The sequence below is a fragment of the Suricata suricatta genome, chromosome 4 (assembly GCF_006229205.1).
Source record: "Suricata suricatta isolate VVHF042 chromosome 4, meerkat_22Aug2017_6uvM2_HiC, whole genome shotgun sequence".
In the NCBI taxonomy this organism is placed as follows: domain Eukaryota; kingdom Metazoa; phylum Chordata; class Mammalia; order Carnivora; family Herpestidae; genus Suricata; species Suricata suricatta.
In genome coordinates, this window is record NC_043703.1 from 70,993,279 (window position 1) to 71,012,824 (window position 19,546).

General features: G+C 42.3%; 1 protein-coding gene across 2 annotated transcripts in view; it reads left to right on the forward strand.

Annotated features, from left to right (window-relative positions):
• The window catches only part of FLT1 (fms related tyrosine kinase 1), a 180,084-nt gene that overhangs the window by 15,659 nt on the left and 144,879 nt on the right, over positions 1-19,546 (forward strand). For both annotated transcript variants that reach the window (XM_029936905.1, XM_029936906.1), the window contains exons 2-3: positions 11,860-11,956; positions 12,335-12,558. In XM_029936905.1, coding sequence (XP_029792765.1) covers positions 11,860-11,956; positions 12,335-12,558 — 321 coding nt within the window. The remainder of the gene's footprint in view (positions 1-11,859; positions 11,957-12,334; positions 12,559-19,546) is intronic.

The window sequence follows — 19,546 nt, forward strand, 5'->3', positions numbered from 1 at the left end:
GAAACTGATTTTGACAACAGAAACACAATGGTCAAGAATAGTGTTTTAATGAGCCTTAGAAAGTATGCTAGCATAGCTTTCAAAAACTCAATTCCCCTATGATGGATAACTGCATCGCACACACTTGGCCATTTAAGTCTCAAGGGTCAGAGGGTTTGTATATGTTACTGATTACAAAAGCTGAGATCTCTCAACTCACCTCTTAGCGAGGGAGTTTATAAAGCGCCTCCTTTATAGATCATTTAAAGTACGCCAGGAAAAAAGTTCTCTGTGTAGTTTAGGCTTCAAAACTGGATCAGTGTGAGCCTGCCATTGACATGAGAACCTTGTCACACTCAGCCTACCACCCTCATTTTATTTCTCCCTGTTATGTGCAAAGCAAGTGGTGCATCGTCATTCTTTGTAATGGAGTATAAGGTTGAAGAGTTTATGAAAAGATGTATGAAAAGACCAAACATTGGTAGATGATAGTAATGTTTTTGGCTTTTCCTTGCCGGATGGTAGAGTTAGGGTGTACTACTTGCTTGCTAGCTTTCCTCATTTTATTACACACAAATCTTAAGGCATTCTTCTGGATTCAAAATTAAAACTTCATGCATTTTTTTATGACTAGTTAATGGCATCACAATATCCAACTCCATGATATATTCATCTTTTTTTCCCCAGAAAGAAGAACTGTGTGTGAACCTGCAGATTATTTGTGGTATATACCAGATTATAGGCAGCGGCTACACTATAATTTTAAAGTTCCAGGGTGGCTGGGTGGCTGAGTCGGTCAAGTATCCAACTCTTGATTTTGGTTCAGGTCATGATATCATGGCAATGAGATCAAACCCCTCGTAAAGCTGTAAAGCTGTGCACTGAGCGTGGAGCCTGCTTAAGATTCCCTCTGCCCCCTCCCCCAACGTGCACGTGGGCTCTCATTCATAAACAAATAAATAATCCATTTCCTGTTCCTATGCCTTAACCATTCTATGGCAAGCGCCTATATGGAATTGATTAATTATTTCCCATATCTTCCCTGGGATGCTTTCCTTCCTGGTAGAACCCCCGAGGATCCACGTAAATAACCTGTCTCATGAAATTTGGATGCCTGCTCCCATCCTGTCCATATATGCCTGGCCCTTTGGCATTGAGCAGTCATGGACACACAGCACTTGGTAAAATATTTGGTGGTAGACCCAACTGGAATCCCAATGCCATGCAGAAAGTTAAAATTGTGGATTGCACTGTACTGGGCTTCTAGACCGATAATTGTTTACATTTGTATACAAGGTTTAATAATTAATAAAAATTTTTTATTGAAGTGTAATTGACATACAGGGTTGCATTAGTTTCAGGAAGAGTTGTTTATTTAACAATAACATGGAGGATTCCTTTCGCAGAACTGAAATTTGTATTCTAGACAAGAGATTAGAGATTAGAAGGCTAATGGTGAGGCATTCCATGCATTCTATTAACACTGCTACCATGCCTAATAATGCAACTCTATCCAAACGCTCTCTTGGCTATAAGGATTCTGTCAGGTGACTACCCTGTACTGTTTCAGAGCACTGTGATTCTATGTTTTTTGTTTGTTTGTTTGTTTTAATTTATTTTTGAGAGACAGAGAGAGACAGCATGAGCAGGGGAGGGTCAGAGAGAGAGAGAGAGGGAGACACAGAATCCAAAGCAAGCTCCCCAGCTATCAGCACAGAGCCCGACACGGGGCTTGAACCCACAAACTGTGAGATCATGAGCTGAGCCAAAGCTGGACGCTGAACCAACTGAGCCACCCAGGCATCCCCAAAGCACTGTGATTCTAAAGAGGATGTACCAAGTTCTGAAAGATTAACAAACAGTTGCTTCTATTAAACCAAGTGCTGTCTATTTCATCTTCCATATATTGGTCGCATTTTTATTGAAATGGTACTTCTACTTTTCAGGTGTTCGTAAGCTGAAATTTAACACATTCTGAATTTCACATGTTCATGACCTGAAAACTAATACATTCTGGCCAGAAATAGCTTGTGATTCAATATGAGCGATAGCAGAACACTGTTGGTGATTGTGAGTCATTCTTACGAGGTGGTATTGGGCCCCGTTTGCCCACAGTCCTCTGAACAGTAACCCTGCATAAGAACAGAGGCCAATGGGCTTATGCTCCAAATGCAGTGCGTATTCTGCTAGTGGTAAAGCCCTCCCTGACAGACAAAACCTTCCTCTCTGCATTTTTAGAGCGAGAAGATTGTTCTGTTCCCCTCCCTCTGCTTAACCAGATGAAGGTCCACCAGACTTCTCTACTAAATGCTTTGTGAGCCCTGTCAACCAGATCTTGACCCTTGCTCCAGGCAGCTCAGGTCACTTCCGTGACATCGTATGGTAAATTGAGATGACATGTTGTCAGACAGCTCTGCGGAGGTGGTTTTTGAACTCATTCAATAAAAGAACGGCGGTGTGGGAGTGGAACCTTTTTTGGAAAAAGGTAACTCCGTGGTCGGCAGGAGATTTCTCACTGACCAACCTTAATTAACTCTGATGTCACATGAAAAGGAGCTGTGCACGGGCACAGGTCATTGGGAGGGTAGGCTCCTGATGGTAGTGCAGTGACAGGCCTAATGATAAATGAAGGCTCCCTGTTAAACCGTGACCCTCTGAGAAGCCAGTGTTAAGTAAAAAGCTCAGAGAGATACACTGAAGACGTGGCCCTGGTAAACACTGATAGCAGGAATGTCGGAGTTATTAGAGTACTTCTCTCGGTAAACGTCTTAAACCACACAGAAGTTTTTCTCTTAGATGACTTTTATAAAGGAAAAACGAATAAAGCTGGTAACTCACGGATGGATAGAGTGAAGACTGTCCAAGTTCTGATTATTTTAGACACCGGCCACATCAGAGGCTAAGAGTGTGGTGTCCTCTGTGCTTTGCGCTGCAAAAGCTATGTATGAATTTCGTTGACTGATAATTAAAACTCAGACTGTGAGGCAGCTTTAAAACACCCAATAGCAGAATGACTCAAGTGAACGTATCTATAGGGTTGTGCCAACACTAACTGCTGAAATTAACATTTAAATAATTGCTTCACTTAATTTTTTTACGCTTGAATTCAAGGCATAAATGCTCTGTGAATGACTACTTAAAATTTTCTGGTAAGGCATAGAGATCAGATGCTTGACATTTCAAGCCTAATGATTTGGGGGTTACTTCGAATAGCAAAAACTCTAAAGCAAGAAACCAGTGAATTCTATTTGTGGATCTGTGTGGTAAAATAGTGAGTTTAACATCACGTAAAATGTAAAGAAGCACAGCAAGCCCTTGGGATTAGCAGCTTTCTACAAATTAAACGTACAGTTTCTGGACAGCAGCTCCTTCAGCCTTCAGCCCCGAAGATCAATCACGCAATTACTCTAATGTAAAATAGCTGTATTTGTCCATCCGAAAGTTGCAAATAATCTTATCAACATAAGGGATTAGTCAGCAGTAAGTCAGAGCTGTGTGCTCTTGCCAAATACATGTCAGCTTCTAAACCCCAGCCAAAAAGAGCTCTCCCTGTGTCTAAAATGATGAAGGAAACAATTCAGACACACCCCCCAAACCTTTTATACATCTACACCCACTTCCCCCCATACTTAAAATAACGGTGACATTTTCACTCACACACACACACACACACACACACACACACACAGAGAGAGAGAGAGAGAGAGAGAGAGAGAAGTGTGTGCATCTGAGTAAGGAGGTATATACATGTGCATGTATTTAGGTTAACACCGTTTTTTCCTTGAGGGGTTTCCTTAATTTAATACCAGTTGTTTGGCGGGGGTGGGGGTGGGGTGGGGTGGAGGAATAACATTTTGAAAATTAACATCACGGCAGTTGTGGACGTAAGCTCTGCCCCTGCTGTGAAGAACCCTCTGGCGTACCTGTCTTTCATGTGGTCCGTTGGTAGATGGGGATTGAACCCTTGGGTCTTTCTCCAACATGCCAGGAATGAAACATGCATTATACGTGTATATATATTTACAGTGCCTTCCATCAGTGCTGTCAGCTTTGCTAGTGGTGGGGTCTTCATTTAAGACTGTCATTCTAAGTGCACTTGCTTGTAATGGGCCCTTTATGCTACCTGATCAATACTTTAATAAAGGCACAACATGGAGGCTTGAGACCAAGGTTTAGCTTTTTTTTTTTTTTAAAGCACTAGGGCCTCACAGGAATTACATCTCAAACAAAAATTCTGGTAGTTTCTAGAAATTTGATTCATCTGCCATTGCATTCTTAACCTTTCTCCTACCCTTGCCACCAACCAGAAAGGTTCTATAAAAGTTAGTCTGTGCAACGTAAGCTTTTAATAAAGTGCATCTTGGGGAAAGAATATCTTCCTTTATTATGAATTATGTTTAATTAACCTCATACAACCTTGCTAAAGGCTCATGGTCTTAAAATCAAGTTCTGGAAACATGATACTGGGGAGTTTATGCTTAGATAAAGAGGTCGTTTATCATGTAGGATTATGTACTATTGAAAACATGGTATGCAAAATCAAAGACAGATGCATCTCATTTGAAATAAATCTAATATACAAAGCTTTGCATTAAAAAATAGAAATCAATTTTAATATAAAAGGAAACACCACTGGGTTTCCTCAGAGAGTGCTAACAGCAGTTTTCAATGTGACTCACCATTAAAAGTAACTTAACATTAACATCAGATTAAATTGAAAAGGCTGTCATTTGGGCAGACAGTGAGTTTTTTGCAATATGTTTGAAACTTCTAATACATAAAGAGTGATGTTACTGAGCCTGAAGGAAAAATCAGCCTTCTACAGCTTTAAGCTGGAAAGATAGTATAAAATCTAATAGTGATAGAGAAATACGTGGCGACAAAGTTTGAAGGTCTTCAACTTATCTCCGTGATTACTTTAGTCATAAGGTTTTATTTTATTTTATTTTATTCTTTTTACTTTATTTTATTTTATTTTATTTTACTTTTTACTTTATGTAGGCTTCATGCCCAGCGTGGAGCCCATAATGGGGCTTGAACTCATGATGCTGAGATCAAGACCTGAGCTGAGATCAAGAGTTGGACATTTAACTGATTCCCCATAAGTTCTTTATTTAAAAAAAAAGTTTGAGATAAAACTCACATACCATAAAACTCACCATAATTTTAAATGGTTTAATTTGGGGTGGTTTTATAAAAACACTTATTACTTATTTTGAGGGAGAAAGGGAGAATGTGTGTGGGGGGGGAGCAGAGACAGAGAGGGAGAGAGAGAATCCCAAGCAGGCTCTGTGCTATCAGCCCTACATGGGGCTCGGTCCCACGAGCCGTGAGATCATGTAATTCGGTGTTTTTTTTAATATATTCAGAATTGGGCCACTGTCACCGTAGTAGGATTCTTGCACAGAGAATCGTGACACCGAGGCTTTTTGGAAAAGGAAGCAACTTTATTCATGCCAATATGCTTAGTTGAGTTCCTACCCGAAGAACTGAATCCCAAATGCCACGCAGCATAGTTTTTTAATGTTTTCTACTTCTTTGTCTTCCATATATGGTAACGCACAAACATGCCATCTGATGAAGTGGTCTCGTGTTACAAGGTCATGAGGGGTGCTATCACGTACATGGATAGACAGGTTGCCCTGAGGTTTTTTGTTTTTGTTTGTTTTCTCTCCCTAAGGAGGAGACCCTACCACATCACCACTATCTAATTTTAGAACATTTTCACCGCCCGAGAAAGAGACCCCATACCCACTATTAGTCACTCATTTCCTTCTTCCCCTGCCTCTAGCCACTACTAATATATTTTCTATTTCTGTCGATTTGCCTATACTAGACATTTTAGACCAGTGGAATCAGACAATCAATCCCCTTTTGTGACAGGCTGTTTTCACTTAGCATGGTGTTTTTGCTTTGGGTTCTTAAATAAGAGAAACTTATTTTCTCACAGTCTGGAAGCTGGAAGTCCAAGTTTAAGGTATTGACAGGTTTGATTTCTCCTGAGGCCTTACTCTGTAGCTTGCACACCTCTGCCTTCTCCCTTTGTTCTAATATGGCCTTTCCTTTTTGTGCACCAGCATAGTATTTTCAAGGGTCATCTACATTGTGTGTATACCCACTTCCTTCTTACTGCCAAGGAACATTCCATTGTGTGGATATACTGTGTTTTGTCCATTCGTCATTGATAGACATTGAGGTTGCTTACACTATTTGGCTGTTATAAGGAATACTGCCGTAGGTACGCATTTCTGTACCAGTTTTTATGTGGATGTATGTTTTTAGTTCTCTCAGATAGGTATCTAGGAGCGGAATTGCTGTTTGTACGTTGAACTTATGTTCAACCGTTTGAGGAACTGCCATACTGTTTTTCAAAGTGATTGCACCATTTTACAAGCTGACCATCAGTATATGAGAGCTCTAATTTCTCCACCCCCTCACCAACACCTGTCATTGTCTGTCTTTTTAATTTAACCTAGGAGGTATTGAGTGGTATCTCACTGTAGTTTCGGTTTGCATTTTCCTGCATCTTTTCATGTGTTCACTGGCCATTTATACATCTTTGGGAAAATGCCTATTCAGATCCTTTGTCCAGTTGTAAATTGGGATATTTGTCTTTTTATTAGCCATAGTAGGTTTTGACGTGATTTCTAACTGTACTTTGGCATCAATGACTGTAATCTCCGGATCATAAAATTTTTAGGCCAGAAGGAATTCTAAAGATGTCAGGCCACCTTCCTCCGTTGGCAGATAAAGTATCTGAAGCGTACGTGACCTGCCCATGCCCACCACAGACCTAGTTAGTAACTAAGCTGGAGAGATCAGTGATGCTAAACAAAAAACTGGAAAAACAGGTGTTTCATGATTTATATTTGAATAAGGCCCCTTTCGTACAGAGAATAACCCTTTGATTTCAATATCCTGGAAGTGAAGAAAGGGGTGGCATCTGGAAGGGAGGGGAGCTAAGAGGTTTATCTTGAAATTGCATTCAGCTCATGAGAACACTATTTTTACTCAGACCAATAAAAATAGCAGTTTTCTAAGGATACTTTTAGTCAGACTTCATGCAAGAGTCTTTCTCAGCCTTAAAAGTGATGGGCAAGGCTGTCTGGTTCATCATGACCCATGGTGGAATTTTGGTGTTAGTATCCAGCAAGGTTGGCTTTGAAGAAGGAACCTCAATCGTTGGGGCTTTGGCTTTCTTTGCAAAATAAAGCCATGATTGATTTGGAATTGTTCTCACTCTTCCCACTGAAGTCAAAGCGCTCCATTTTGCCTAAGAAATGAAGGTGGAGAATGGAGAGTCGTATTTTAGAATAGTCTGTATATGCGCTTTCCACCAAAGGTTTGGCGTGTGGGAAGGGAACGGATTTTTGTCAAAGAGGCATGCAGTTCTGTTCTCTTTCTATCTACCAGACAGAATAGACAAACAACGAAGAAAATATTCAGACAAGAATAATGTGATGTGTCACTATTCACCTAAGTCCATCTACACACACTGGTTTTAAGTTTTTTATTTACATAACTTGTACACCCAATGTGGGGCTCAAACTCATGACCCCAAGATCAAAAGTCACATACTCTTCTCACTGAGACAGCCAGGCACTCCACAGTAGTTTTATAACGCTATTAGGCCACAATGCTTGATAGCTTATTCTAATAAAGAAGCATGTGATAATGCCCATTTCCACGGTTTGCATTGTTTTTTGTTACTTAAATGATGATTTTCCTGACAGAACTAGATCTCTGCCTCTCATGATTACGGTAGCCCCCCCACATGCCTGGTTTTGCTTCCCACAATTTCAGTCACCTGTGGTCAGCTCCTCCTCCTGATGTATGGACAGAAGGTCACTGACAGCCTCACGCTCTGTCACAGTGCCCACACCACTGACCTCACTTCACCTCATCATGTGAGCATTTTATCACATCACAGCATCAGAAGGAGAAGGGTGGGTGCAGTACCCGGAGGCAGTGTGAGAGAACGAGCACGTTCACCTACCTGTTATTACAGTATATTCTTAGAATTGGCCTATCTTATTATAAGTTCTTGTTAGTCTCTTACTGTGCCAACCTTATCAGTTGAACTGTATCACGTGTGTGTGTGTGTGTGTGTGTGTGTGTGTGTGTATGAAAAGACATAGTGTAATGTAGGGTTTGGTCCTGCCATGGTTTCAGACATCCACTGAGGGTCTTGCAACGTGTCGCTTGCAGATCAGGCAAGGCTGTTGTGTATCGTAGTTGACTTTGATGGAAACAGTAGTTCACAGACCACCTGATTCCCTGAGGGGACCACTGTTTGTTTAAACCAGGTCTCTGTGGCACACAGTGGAAAGTTCTGATCCCCATCTGAGCTTCGCAGGGAGAATCCTTGTTGAATTTTAGCACTCCAGCCCTGGGAAGAAAGTACCCTGTGATATGTTTCTAATTGGGCAATGTGATTCTGAGCTATTACTGAGAAGAGCAAACCACTTTTCATTTGCTGTGATAATGCGTATGGATAAGTACATATTTATATCTTTATTTTTTAAGTTTATTTATTTTGAGAGAGAGGGGGAAGGAGAGAGGATCTCAAGCAGGCCTCGTGCTGCCAGTGCAGAGCTTGATGTGGGGCTCAAACTCCTGAATCATGAGATCTTGACCAGAGCTGAAATTGAATCAGATGCTTAACTGACAGTGCCACTCCCCGCCAAGACACCCCCATATGTATATTTGTGTGTATATATATATATATATATATCACTAGTGAAATGGAGAAAGTGCTGACCTATAGTAGATGGTCAAAAAATGTCAGACAGATCTTCACTATTAATGTCTGGACATTACATTGCTTTAAAAAAATGTTTTAAGGCCATATGCATTTTCGAAACATTTGAGGAATAATAGTTCTCTTTCCTTTTCCCCATTAGTTTACCTGTTAAAGTGTAGTCTTGGCACCTCCATTAATCTTTATGAGATTCTGGTTTCCTATTAAAAATGGTAGTACACTCAGAATGTCCAGTGACTTGGAAATCATTTTCTTTTACTTCTCTTTTTTTTTTGTTTTACACTTGATCTTAGCCAAAAAGCCGAGAAGTGATTCCATTGTTTTAATCAACTACTTTTAGCTTCCTCATTCTGAGTGCAAAATTCATTGATGTCAGTGGAGACTAATTATATAGCAAGTTATTTTTCTTCACATTTTTCTCCTAAATTTTCCAATCACCCATCATTTTCTGTGTCTTATGTAACCACTTGGTCATGTTGCCTTCTCTCAGTGGGAGGATAGGATGAGGGCAGCAGAGTATTCGTTGTTGTTTAAAAAAAATTTTTTTTCAGTTTAGAACAAGAGGGAGTGGGTGGTGAGAGAATCCCAAGCAGGCTCCATGCTCAGAGCGGAGCCCGACACAGGGCTCGATCCAAGGACCCTGGGATCATGACTTGAGCAAAATCTAGAGGCAAGGCTCGCCTGACCGAGCCCCCAGGTGTCCCTAGAAGGGGTATTCCTTAAGAGCCTCTTCTCTGTACAACACCTCCCTCAGCTGGGATTGGGGATTTCACCTCACATCACAAAAAGGGAGGCTTTCTGCTGGCCTCTCCTGGATGAGAAAACTCATCTCCATATCAACCATAGACATACTTCTGCGTAATGCTAGAATTTTTTGCGGAAGCCTTTGCTGAATTTTTTTTCCCAGCGCATGAACAACTGCTTAATTAAATTTCCAGAATCCCATGCCATAAAGAAGGGCAGAAACTGTTCTGGCCTGGATATTTTTCAGGATGGGCGTTATCGGCTGTGGCTGTGGCTTGAGAAAAACTTAGTGTTCCAATGGATCACAGATTTTGAGCTACATTTTGAGCCTCAGGAAACTCCAGAAGATGAATAAAGTATAAAATGCTTCTCTAGGTCCCTTAAGGAGTTGATGTGTTCTATGGGGTTATTGGATAGACCAATTGGATCTTTATGAAACAGTGATTTTAATTTAAATTAGTTAATATGTAGCCATTTTTTCCTAGTAGTAATTTGATACCAGGACCTACGGTATATAGAAGTTGCTTTTACAACAGTAATTTATATCACCAGTGAATGCCAGAAATGCAGATTAGGTCAATTTAATGTCTTTGTGACTATATCTCAACATAATATCCTGGGACACGAGTGGGGGAGAGAGCAAGTCTGCGAGATGCCACTGATTGGGTATCTGCCCCATGTCAGGCAATGCACCACTTAGATGACACAGCACTGAAACCACATGCCGTGCCTGCAAGGGAGGTTGTAGATTTTCCGGTTTTACACATGAGGATACTCAGAAACAACGATTACGGAATGCCAAGGCCACGCACCTGGTAAAGGAGAAATTAAGCTTCAAATGCAGGTCTTTTAACTAGCCTAGTTTTCTTTGCGATATTAGCACCCACGAGTGATGCTAGAAAGCACTGCTAGACTTGACCGTGGAATCTGATATGTGTATCTCATCTCACAGATCTGTGATCTGACATTGAAACCTGGAGGGTTGTTCAGCTCAGCCTTCTACCTTGAATTCCACTGCATGAGGTGATTTCTTCAGTAAAAAAAAAAAAAAAAATATATATATATACTTTTAAGTTGGGCTCCAAGATGGGCTTAAATTTTCCTCCAAGAATAGCCATCCTCTATCCCCCTAACCCTTATCCCTGCTAAACCTGGGCCCCTGGGCGTAAAATCTCTGGAGGGGGAGCAGGAGGGGAGGAGGGAGAGGGAGAAGAAGGGCCAGGAGAGATCCTTGTTGATATTTATGGTGATGATTCAGTGTCCAACACCGTTCTAGGAGATCACCCCCCATAACATCAGTGGCTCCAAGGATCATGGGACCGGAGATGTCAGAAGTGAACATACCCAAGGTCCTCTAGCCCAGTCTCTTGGTTTACAGATAAGAGAACTGAGATCTGGAGAGACAGGTGACTTGGCTAGTGTCACACAGAGTCCCTAGGGTGGATGCTATTATCGTTTTGTATAGAGATGTGTAGATGTCCAGGCACTTTTGTGGGGCTGATTTCATTGTCTCACAGCATTCCCCATGGAGTATGCTTGTCGCATGTCACGTAGGGCTGAATAGTTCCCTCTTTTCTGTTCCATTATAGAGGGAACTTGGAAATTATGTAAGACAAACCAAAGTCTTCTAAAACCAATGGGTCTATAATTGGTTTTCCAAATGAGGAAGCTAGTTCAGAAAGAGAAATGACTCGCCCAAAATATCATGACCTTACTAACCACTAACTATGTCTAGAACCCAGGAAGTTTCTATACTTTGTATTTGGAAAAAAGATCAGGCCTGTGTGACCACATGATCCACCATGGTAGAAGTTCAGTTTTGAATGACACTGACATTTAATCCTGAGAGTTCAAAATTTTTTTTTAATGTTCCTTATTTTTGAAAGAGAGAGACAGATCGCTAGCAGGGGAAGGGCAGAGAGAAAGGGAGACACAGAATCTGAAGCAGGCTCCAGGCTCTGAGCTGTCAGCACAGAGCCCGACATGGGGCTCGAACTCATGAACTATGAGATCAATGACCTGAGTTGAAGTCGGACACTTAACCGACTGAGCCACCCAGGTGCCCCTAATCCTGAGAGTTTTTAATGCTACTTCATGTTCTTAACATGGCTGCATTTAGAAACATGTATGATTCTACTAATGTTCTAAATTTAATGGGTTTGTGGATATTATTTAAATCGTCTGGTATAATAGAACATATAATATTTGCAAAGGAGGCTAGGACTAGAAAGAATTGGTGAATTACAAGAATTAATATTACACATACCTTTTTGCCTATGCAAGTAGAAGACGAAAATTATCTTCATGAAAGGTACGACTTAAGAAAAATGAGAAGGCAAGTTGCAAATAATCCATTTCCAAAATTTGTTTTCCAGGAGCTAGTTCAGATTCAAAATTAAAAGGTCCTGAACTGAGTTTAAAAGGCACCCAGCACATCCTGCAAGCAGGGGAGAGTCTGTATCTCAAATGTAGGTAAGTGACTACGTCGGTTTCGGGGTAACCTGGGTGCCTTTCCTATGGCACAGTCATTCCCTGGCAGAGTAGAAAAGTGGCCTCTCGGAGAACAAAGGTTGGGATTCAGGGGTCTCTTGGGATCTGCAGAGTCCAAGCTGCATGTTCCAGCTTCACCAGGAGAGACTCACTCATTCAAGGAGAAACAGGGATGGGATGCCCTGAACCTTCTTTGCATCTTTCTTCTGGGGTGTTTAGAAGCATTCTAAATGTGTCGTTTCTCTGTAAGGCAGAGGACTACATTTCAAGGCCCTCAGAACAACGCTTCCTGATGAAATGGATGCTTAAGGACCTGGCCCCAGCCCTGACTGTGTTGTGTTTTCTTATCTGTGATTGCAGAGGGGAAGCAGCCCTTTCATGGTCTTTGCCTGAAACAGTGAGAAAGGAAAGCAAAAGGCTGAGCATAACTAAATCTGCCTGTGGGAGAAATGACAAGCAGTTCTGCAGTACTTTGACCTTGAACATGGCGCAAGCAAACCACACTGGCTTCTATGGCTGCAGATCTATGTCTGCGCCTGCTTCAAAGAAGAGAACAGAATCTGCAATCTACATATTTATTAATGGTAAGATTTCCATTTTCTATGTTCTGTTTGTTATTGCTTTGCAGTGAGGTATAAATTCACCCTGATCCCCTGGAAAGCGGGCATCCCTAGTGATGAAGGACATGGACCAGGAAAGAGATTCTGCCCCTAGAAACTGGCTGAATGTGTTTTTGGTGCATTTCTTGAGTGTCGATTTCAACCACAGTTTTCAAGGCCTCCTAGTCCATTGTGTGTTCCCTGCATGGAGGGACCCTTGTCTGTTTTGCTCACCACTGTTTCCATAGCACCTAGAGTAGGGGATGGCGTTTTGCACAGTTGGATGAATAAATGGATGATACGATTTTAGTCCCATTTCTTAATTCTCCAGAAGGGCAAAATAGAATGTAAGGTTTTTTTGTTTTTTAACACAACTGTATTGTCTTCTATGTCGGAATTGTAAAATACTGTCTTTCGCCTAAATTATAAATGTAATGTTGCTAATGTCCCTCGAATGTTATAAAATTGTTTCCAGTTGATGATGTTGAATTATTTCACATTCATCAAGTGAGTATTATAATGACATAAGATCTATTGCATATCATTCTGTAGTAGAAGGGGCAAAAGGCAAAAATAAATTGTTTTTCAATGATAATTTCTGTGATACTGTTTTTCCCTCCTTGGAGAAAGAACAAACAAAGTGATACTCAGAAGCGAGAAATGCAAAATCCTTTTTTTTTTAATTAAAAAAATTTTTAATGTTTATTTTTGAGATAGAGAGAGACACAGTGTGAGCAGGGGAGGGGCAGAGAGAGAGGGAGACCCAGAATCCGAAGCAGGCTCCAGGCTCTGAGCTAGCAGTTAGCACAGAGCCCAACATGGGGCTCGAACTCATGAACCGTGAGATCATAACCTGAGCCAGTCAGACGCTTAACCAACTGAGCCACCTGCGTGCCCCAAGAAATGCAAAATCCTTAAAGAAATAGACATTGATGGTGGAAATGGGCCCCCAGGAAAGAATAAGGGAAATGGCTCATCATTTTGGTCTTCCTTGCTTACTTCCAGCCAATTTCCAAAACTTGAGTGGGATTTAAAAAAACAACAACAAAAAAACCCCAGTGCTTTAGAGAACACATAGCAAAATTAGTAGGCAGTAGGTAACAAAGTCAAGTTAAAAAATGGAACAAGCAGCCATTGCCTTCCATAGTCTAAATATACACGGTGGATCTGCCTTGTGGAAGACTTTGCATTGGAGAGCGTTTGGGCGGGATTCTCTCTTTACATTTTGAAATGAGGTACCTAGACGATGGTTTCAAGCATAACATATAATCATCCAGATTCAGAACTAGTTTGAGGAGACAGTAGACCAGTTGTACGATAATGCCAGTAACATCTCTCTACCTTTGATCAGCCTGATTTAGATCGAGCTGCTTTTCTGCTCCTGTTTTTACATGTTGCACTTTTCCAGGCGCGGAGATAACAACTTACTAGGCATTTGCCATCACAGGAATGCAGCCAGTGTAGTTCAAAGTAAGAGGGGAAGTAGGCCAGGGGTCTTGGCTCAGGGAAGTCAGCCCACTGGCCACAGGAGGGACGGGAGGGTGGCAGGCAGGAAGTGCGGGAGGTGGGCAGACGTGCAGAGCAGGGAGAGACTTGCCGAGAGGTACTTTTGCAGCTCACCAAAAAAGCAGACACAACCACTGATAGTGGTGCAGAAAGTCATATACTCAACCATCTGTACTCTTTTTCTAATTCCATAGTGTGCTATATCCTTTCTGGTACTTGTGGAGGAAAGAAAACACTTTAGTCCTGTCTCTCCAGGGGGATGGGCGAAGATTCATTCATACTAAACTTCTCAATAAGAAACCTTTTCCCCTGTGGGTTTGTCAGAGTCTGACTTGCAAATCAGATACTTCAATGGGTAAAGAAACAAACAAGCAAAACCCCCAAAACCTCCCTTTTATTTTTCCTAAAAAATTACATTCAGCTATTTTCACTTTTACCTCCTACACGCTATTAAACTGTACTCTGAGTAGTAACACCAGTTTTGTGGTCTTTCCTGATAGTGACGGTGATCTCATAACATACTTTCTTGAAGCCCAAGGTAGCTGTGATATAATTTATTAAGCAATTGTAAATGTGTCCAAAGAGCGTAAGTAACCTTGTATGCATTTCCTATTTTCATTTTCTTTTTTTTGTCAATTCCTTTGGAAGAAATGCGGTCTTCTGCCTTCCATGTTAACTGAACACATTCCACAGTGCAGGTTTAGTTTCATTCCGGGGCACAAAACTTAATCTCTGATGATTCAGCGTTGTCTCTGGGATTAATAAAACTCCAGCCAGTTCCTGCTACACAGCTGTGATTACTCACCAGTCGTTCACTGGTTATCACGTATTTATTATTGTTGACTATTTACCGTAGAGCACATTAGTCTGGCTGGAGGATTTCTGTCCTGATAAGCCTCTGCAGGTGTATTGCCACTTCAGTTTGAGTTTCTAGAAAGTTGAGAAACCGTGTTAGACAAATCTTTTGAAAAATACCTAATTTTGTAGTCCGATGGGCTGCCAAGAAAAAGAATCGGGGCTGTGTAACTTTTCCAGCACATGAGTTACCACCGGACCATTATGCAGACACTGTTGTCAGCCTGCCGTGTAACAGGCACGGGCTCGCACATCACATCTGATATGCGGTGTAACAGAAACGTCAACATCGCCACTTGGGCTTTACGGCTTGTTTAACCGCCGCCCCCCTCAGCCTCTGACATAATACATTACATCAATTTAATTATTCGAGTAATTAAATTTAACTGCCTTAATTACAGGATTGTCTGGTAAATTACAATTTCCTTTAACGCAGTGACTTCTTACAGTTGTATTTACTTTTTGTTTAAACAAATGGGTGTGTTTGCATCATGCCTTTTCGTTCTCGCCACCACCCCTTGAAGCGCTCCTCTTCCAGGTCCAAGCGAAGGACCTAGGTCCACTTCACATTGGGGCTTCGTGGGGGAGCGGCCGGAAGAGTATTAGCAGCAGAGGAAGGGAGTCAGGTTTTTCCCTTCAGAGTCTCCGTGGTGGGGGGACGGCCAGAGAGGGCAAGACAGAGGCAGGACGGCCAGGGAAGGGGTTGTCGTGTGCAAGGATGAGGGAGAGGTGATGGCCCCAGGTCACTCTGACAGCCGCGGGGAAGTGGCGGAGTTGTGGGTTGGAGGAATTCAGTGGACCTTGGTGAGTGGTTGGGTCGTGGTGCCAGAGATCGAGTGCCAGAGACACTCGGATTTCTGGAGGGGACCTGGGTACCTTCTTCCAGGACCCATGCTCACATAGAGCTTCGTCTCACCAAATTACACTGATATGAAGCTCCTCCTCCTCCCCTAATACACCCTGGGCTTGAGCTCGCAAAGTGGCTGCTGAGTGGCAGTAGCTGAAAGACACCACCTACATTTTAAAAAAACCCGCTTCTGCAAAATGAATGGATTCTTGCCCCCGCCCCCGTAGTTATAGCTTCAAAATTCTGGGTCATAAAGAAAAGCAAATGGTAAAGTGCTCCTTCATGCTTTGCTATTTGTAAAATAAGATTTCTAGATGAATAGTAATGTAAAGGCTACCTAGGTGGCGTTCAGCCCCTTTGCAGAGAAGAAGGCATGCGCGTTTGGATGGCATTTCTGCCCCTCTGGTGTACGTGAGAAATTGGCTCCCGCTCAGCCTTTCCTAAAAGGAGTATTTTACTGAAACTATTATTATTGTAATATACGAGTTGTGGCCATAAAGTAAGAAAACAAAGCAGAGGTTTTTAATGGCATCTCTGAAGTATGTAATATTTTGTCAGCATCTCCGGTTTAGTTAGGAAGACCTTGAACTTAAAATGCTGAGTTCCCTACACTGTGAGGTCAGCCTGAATTCCTTCTCTCTCCACAACCGAGCCTTTCCAGGCTGTTTAAGAATAATGTCTTGTGTTGAAAAATTATAATTGAGGGGCGCCTGGGTGGCCGACTTCGGCTCAAGTCATGATTTCACAGTTCCTGGGTTCGAGCCCCGCGTCGGGCTCTGTGCTGACAGCTCAGAGCCTGGAGCCTGCTTCGGATTCTGTGTCTCCCTCTCTCTCTGCCCCTCCCCTACTCATGCCCCGTTTCTCTCTGTCTCAATAATAAATAAACATAAAAAAAGTTATTTTTAAAAGAAAAATTATAGGGGCGCCTGGGTGGCTCAGTCGGTTAAGCGTCTGGCTTCAGCTCAGGTCATGATCTCACAGTCTGTAGGTTCGAGCCCCACGTCGGGCTCTGTGCTGATAGCTCAGAGCCTGGAGCCTGCTTCGGATTCTGTGTCTCCCTCTCTCTCTGACCCTCCCCTGCTCGCACTCTCTCTCTCTCTGTCTCTCAAAAATAAATAAAAAAACATTAAAAAAAAGAAAAATTATAATTGAAAAGGGAGGAAATGGATGTGTGTGTGTTATCTATTGGGTAAATACCTCCCACCTCTTTCCTGTAAAAGAAACTCAGCTTTTTTTCCTTCCTGCTTCTTTTTAGCTAATTGTTTTTCTCTCTGGGCCTAGGAAAGCAAATTGGAGAATTTTCATAACAGGTATTTTTTCTCCATTGGTTCTCTCCTATGTGTAAAACTCATGAGATACGTATAGCAGCTCAATTTCAGGTTAAGAAAAATTATCAGACACACTGGGTACATCATTGAAAAGTAGTAGAGGTTCTAATTCTGGGATATTCTGGTAGAGATGGGCTGCCTGGCTGGCTCAGTCAGTATAACATGTGACTCTTGGTCTTAGGGTCATGAATTCGAACCCTATGTTGGGCATAGAAATTACTTAAAAGCATTTCCCAGATATTCTGGGAGAGAATAATCATCACACCTTTGCATAAAATGAGAAGAGGCTCTATCTGGCTATGGGACTTTCAGCAAAAAAAAAAAAAAAATACTAATGGCACAGACATTCTGAAAAGGGTCCAATATAAATACTTGTTTTTGTTTTTATTTTTTAACTTTTTAATTTTGAGAGAGTGAGAGAGAGAGCGGAGAGAGCAAGAGAGTGAGAGCATGAGCAAGGGAGGGGCAGAGGAAGCAGGAGACACAGAATCTGAAGCAGGCTCCAGGCTCTGAGCTGTCTGCACAGAGCTCGACATGGGACTTGAACTCATAAACTGCGAGATCATGAACTGAGCCAAAGTCGGACTCTCAGCCGACTGAGCCACCCAGGTGCCCCTATTTATTTTATTTTTGAGAGAGAGAGAGAGAGAGTGAGGGGAGTGGTGTAGAGACAGGGAGACAGAATCCAAAGCAGGCCCCATTCTGTCAGTACAGAGCCTGATGCAGGACACGGGGCTCAAAACCACAACCAGGAGGAGATCATGATCTGAGCTGAAGTCGGACGCTTAACCCCTCCCATGTATTCATTTGTACAGCACTTCAGAGTTTCCTGAAGAGCTTTTACATAATGATCTCTGAGATAAACTATGTGGTGTGATTTCTTTCCTTTTCTGTATGGGAGGGCAGCCTTGGTGACCTTCGTAAGACAGAGCTCACGAAGTGACAAGCCAGGAGAAGGACCCAGGCCGTCCCTAGGTATTTTCACTAAACTGCAGTTTCAGCTGCTGACTTCAGACAAAACTAATGGTTATTTTCATCTTCGAGAATATGGATTATATGGTTATTAAAATTTTTTAGGTTTCATATTCAGTTTCTTTTTCTCTCAAGGAATGATCAGCTACGCTGGTTTCAGACTATTTTTCCGAACGTAGACTTTAGAGAAACGTATCCTGGTCCCAGAGAGCCTTGTGTTGTCCCCTGTTGGGAAAAAACTCCTTGGGTGCCATCTGCGTGCGCGGGGCTCCACTGCTCTAGTTCACACGACATGGGAAAGAGAACCAACTCTATTTACCAAGCTGATCAGGGCTTTTTATCAGTTTTTAAAATTTAAAACAATTTTTAAATGTTTGTTTTTAAGAGAGAGTGAGAGACAGAGTGCAGGCAGGGCGATGGAGGGGTGGGGGAGAGGAGCAGAGAGAGAGAGGGAGACAGAGAATCCACAGCAGGCTCCAGGCTCTGAGCTGTCAGCACAGAGCCCGACCCAGGGCTCACACTCTGGAACCATGAGATCATGACCTGAGCTGAGGTCGGATGCTTAACTAAGTGAGCCGCCCAGGTGTGAGCAGAGCTTTTTAAAAGGTACATCCCAACCCAGTAGTGGTCCGTGGAATCAAATTAATGGGTTGTGATCAGCATTAAAAAAATAATAATAAAGCAGAATAGGATGGGAAAGTATCCAAGAATATTGCAAAACATAAGGGTCAGCATTATATAGGGAAGCTTTTAAATAAAACTTTTGTTTCCATTTGATGCACATATGGATGCACACACATACTCAGGTGTGTATTTTACATATATGTGAGTGTGTGTGTATCAAATGGAAACAAAAGTTTAAAGAGTTGAATGTAAAATGTATGCCTTCTTATGGAGCTCAGTGGCATTAGTTAAAAATTTCAAAGCTTATCCAAGTTGAAACAAGTAAACGTACTAAAGTGTTAACTGTTTAGATGGGGTGGGTCACACCTATACTTTGTGTTTAGGCGAATAGCGCCAGCTCTAAGCACGATGGTGCGTCTTGCACGGTGCGGAAGCACCGGCGTGGGGAGAACGGGGGGGGGGGGGGGGGGGGGGGGGGGGGGGGGGGGGGGGGGGGGGGGGGGGGTGGAGAGCGCAGCTCCATACAGAACGCTCCCTGCGTTCCTGAGACGTGTCCTCCGCACATCCGTCTGGCCCTGGAGGTGCCGTCGGCAGATGGAGGTGATCTGCAGGTGTGGATCACACACTTGCTTCGTGCAAGGCCCTGGTGTTTGTTCTGTGAGAGGCGCAGAGAGCGAAGGGGAGGGACCTTACGATTTCGAAGTCGCCGTGGTCTAGGACCATGACTCAGAATAGATTTGTGAGCATCTTAAAATGGACAAGTTTAACTTCCTTAGACAATAACTGTTGTTCAAAAGTGGGTCTTTTAAAAAAACTGTTAACATTTATTCATTTTTTTGAG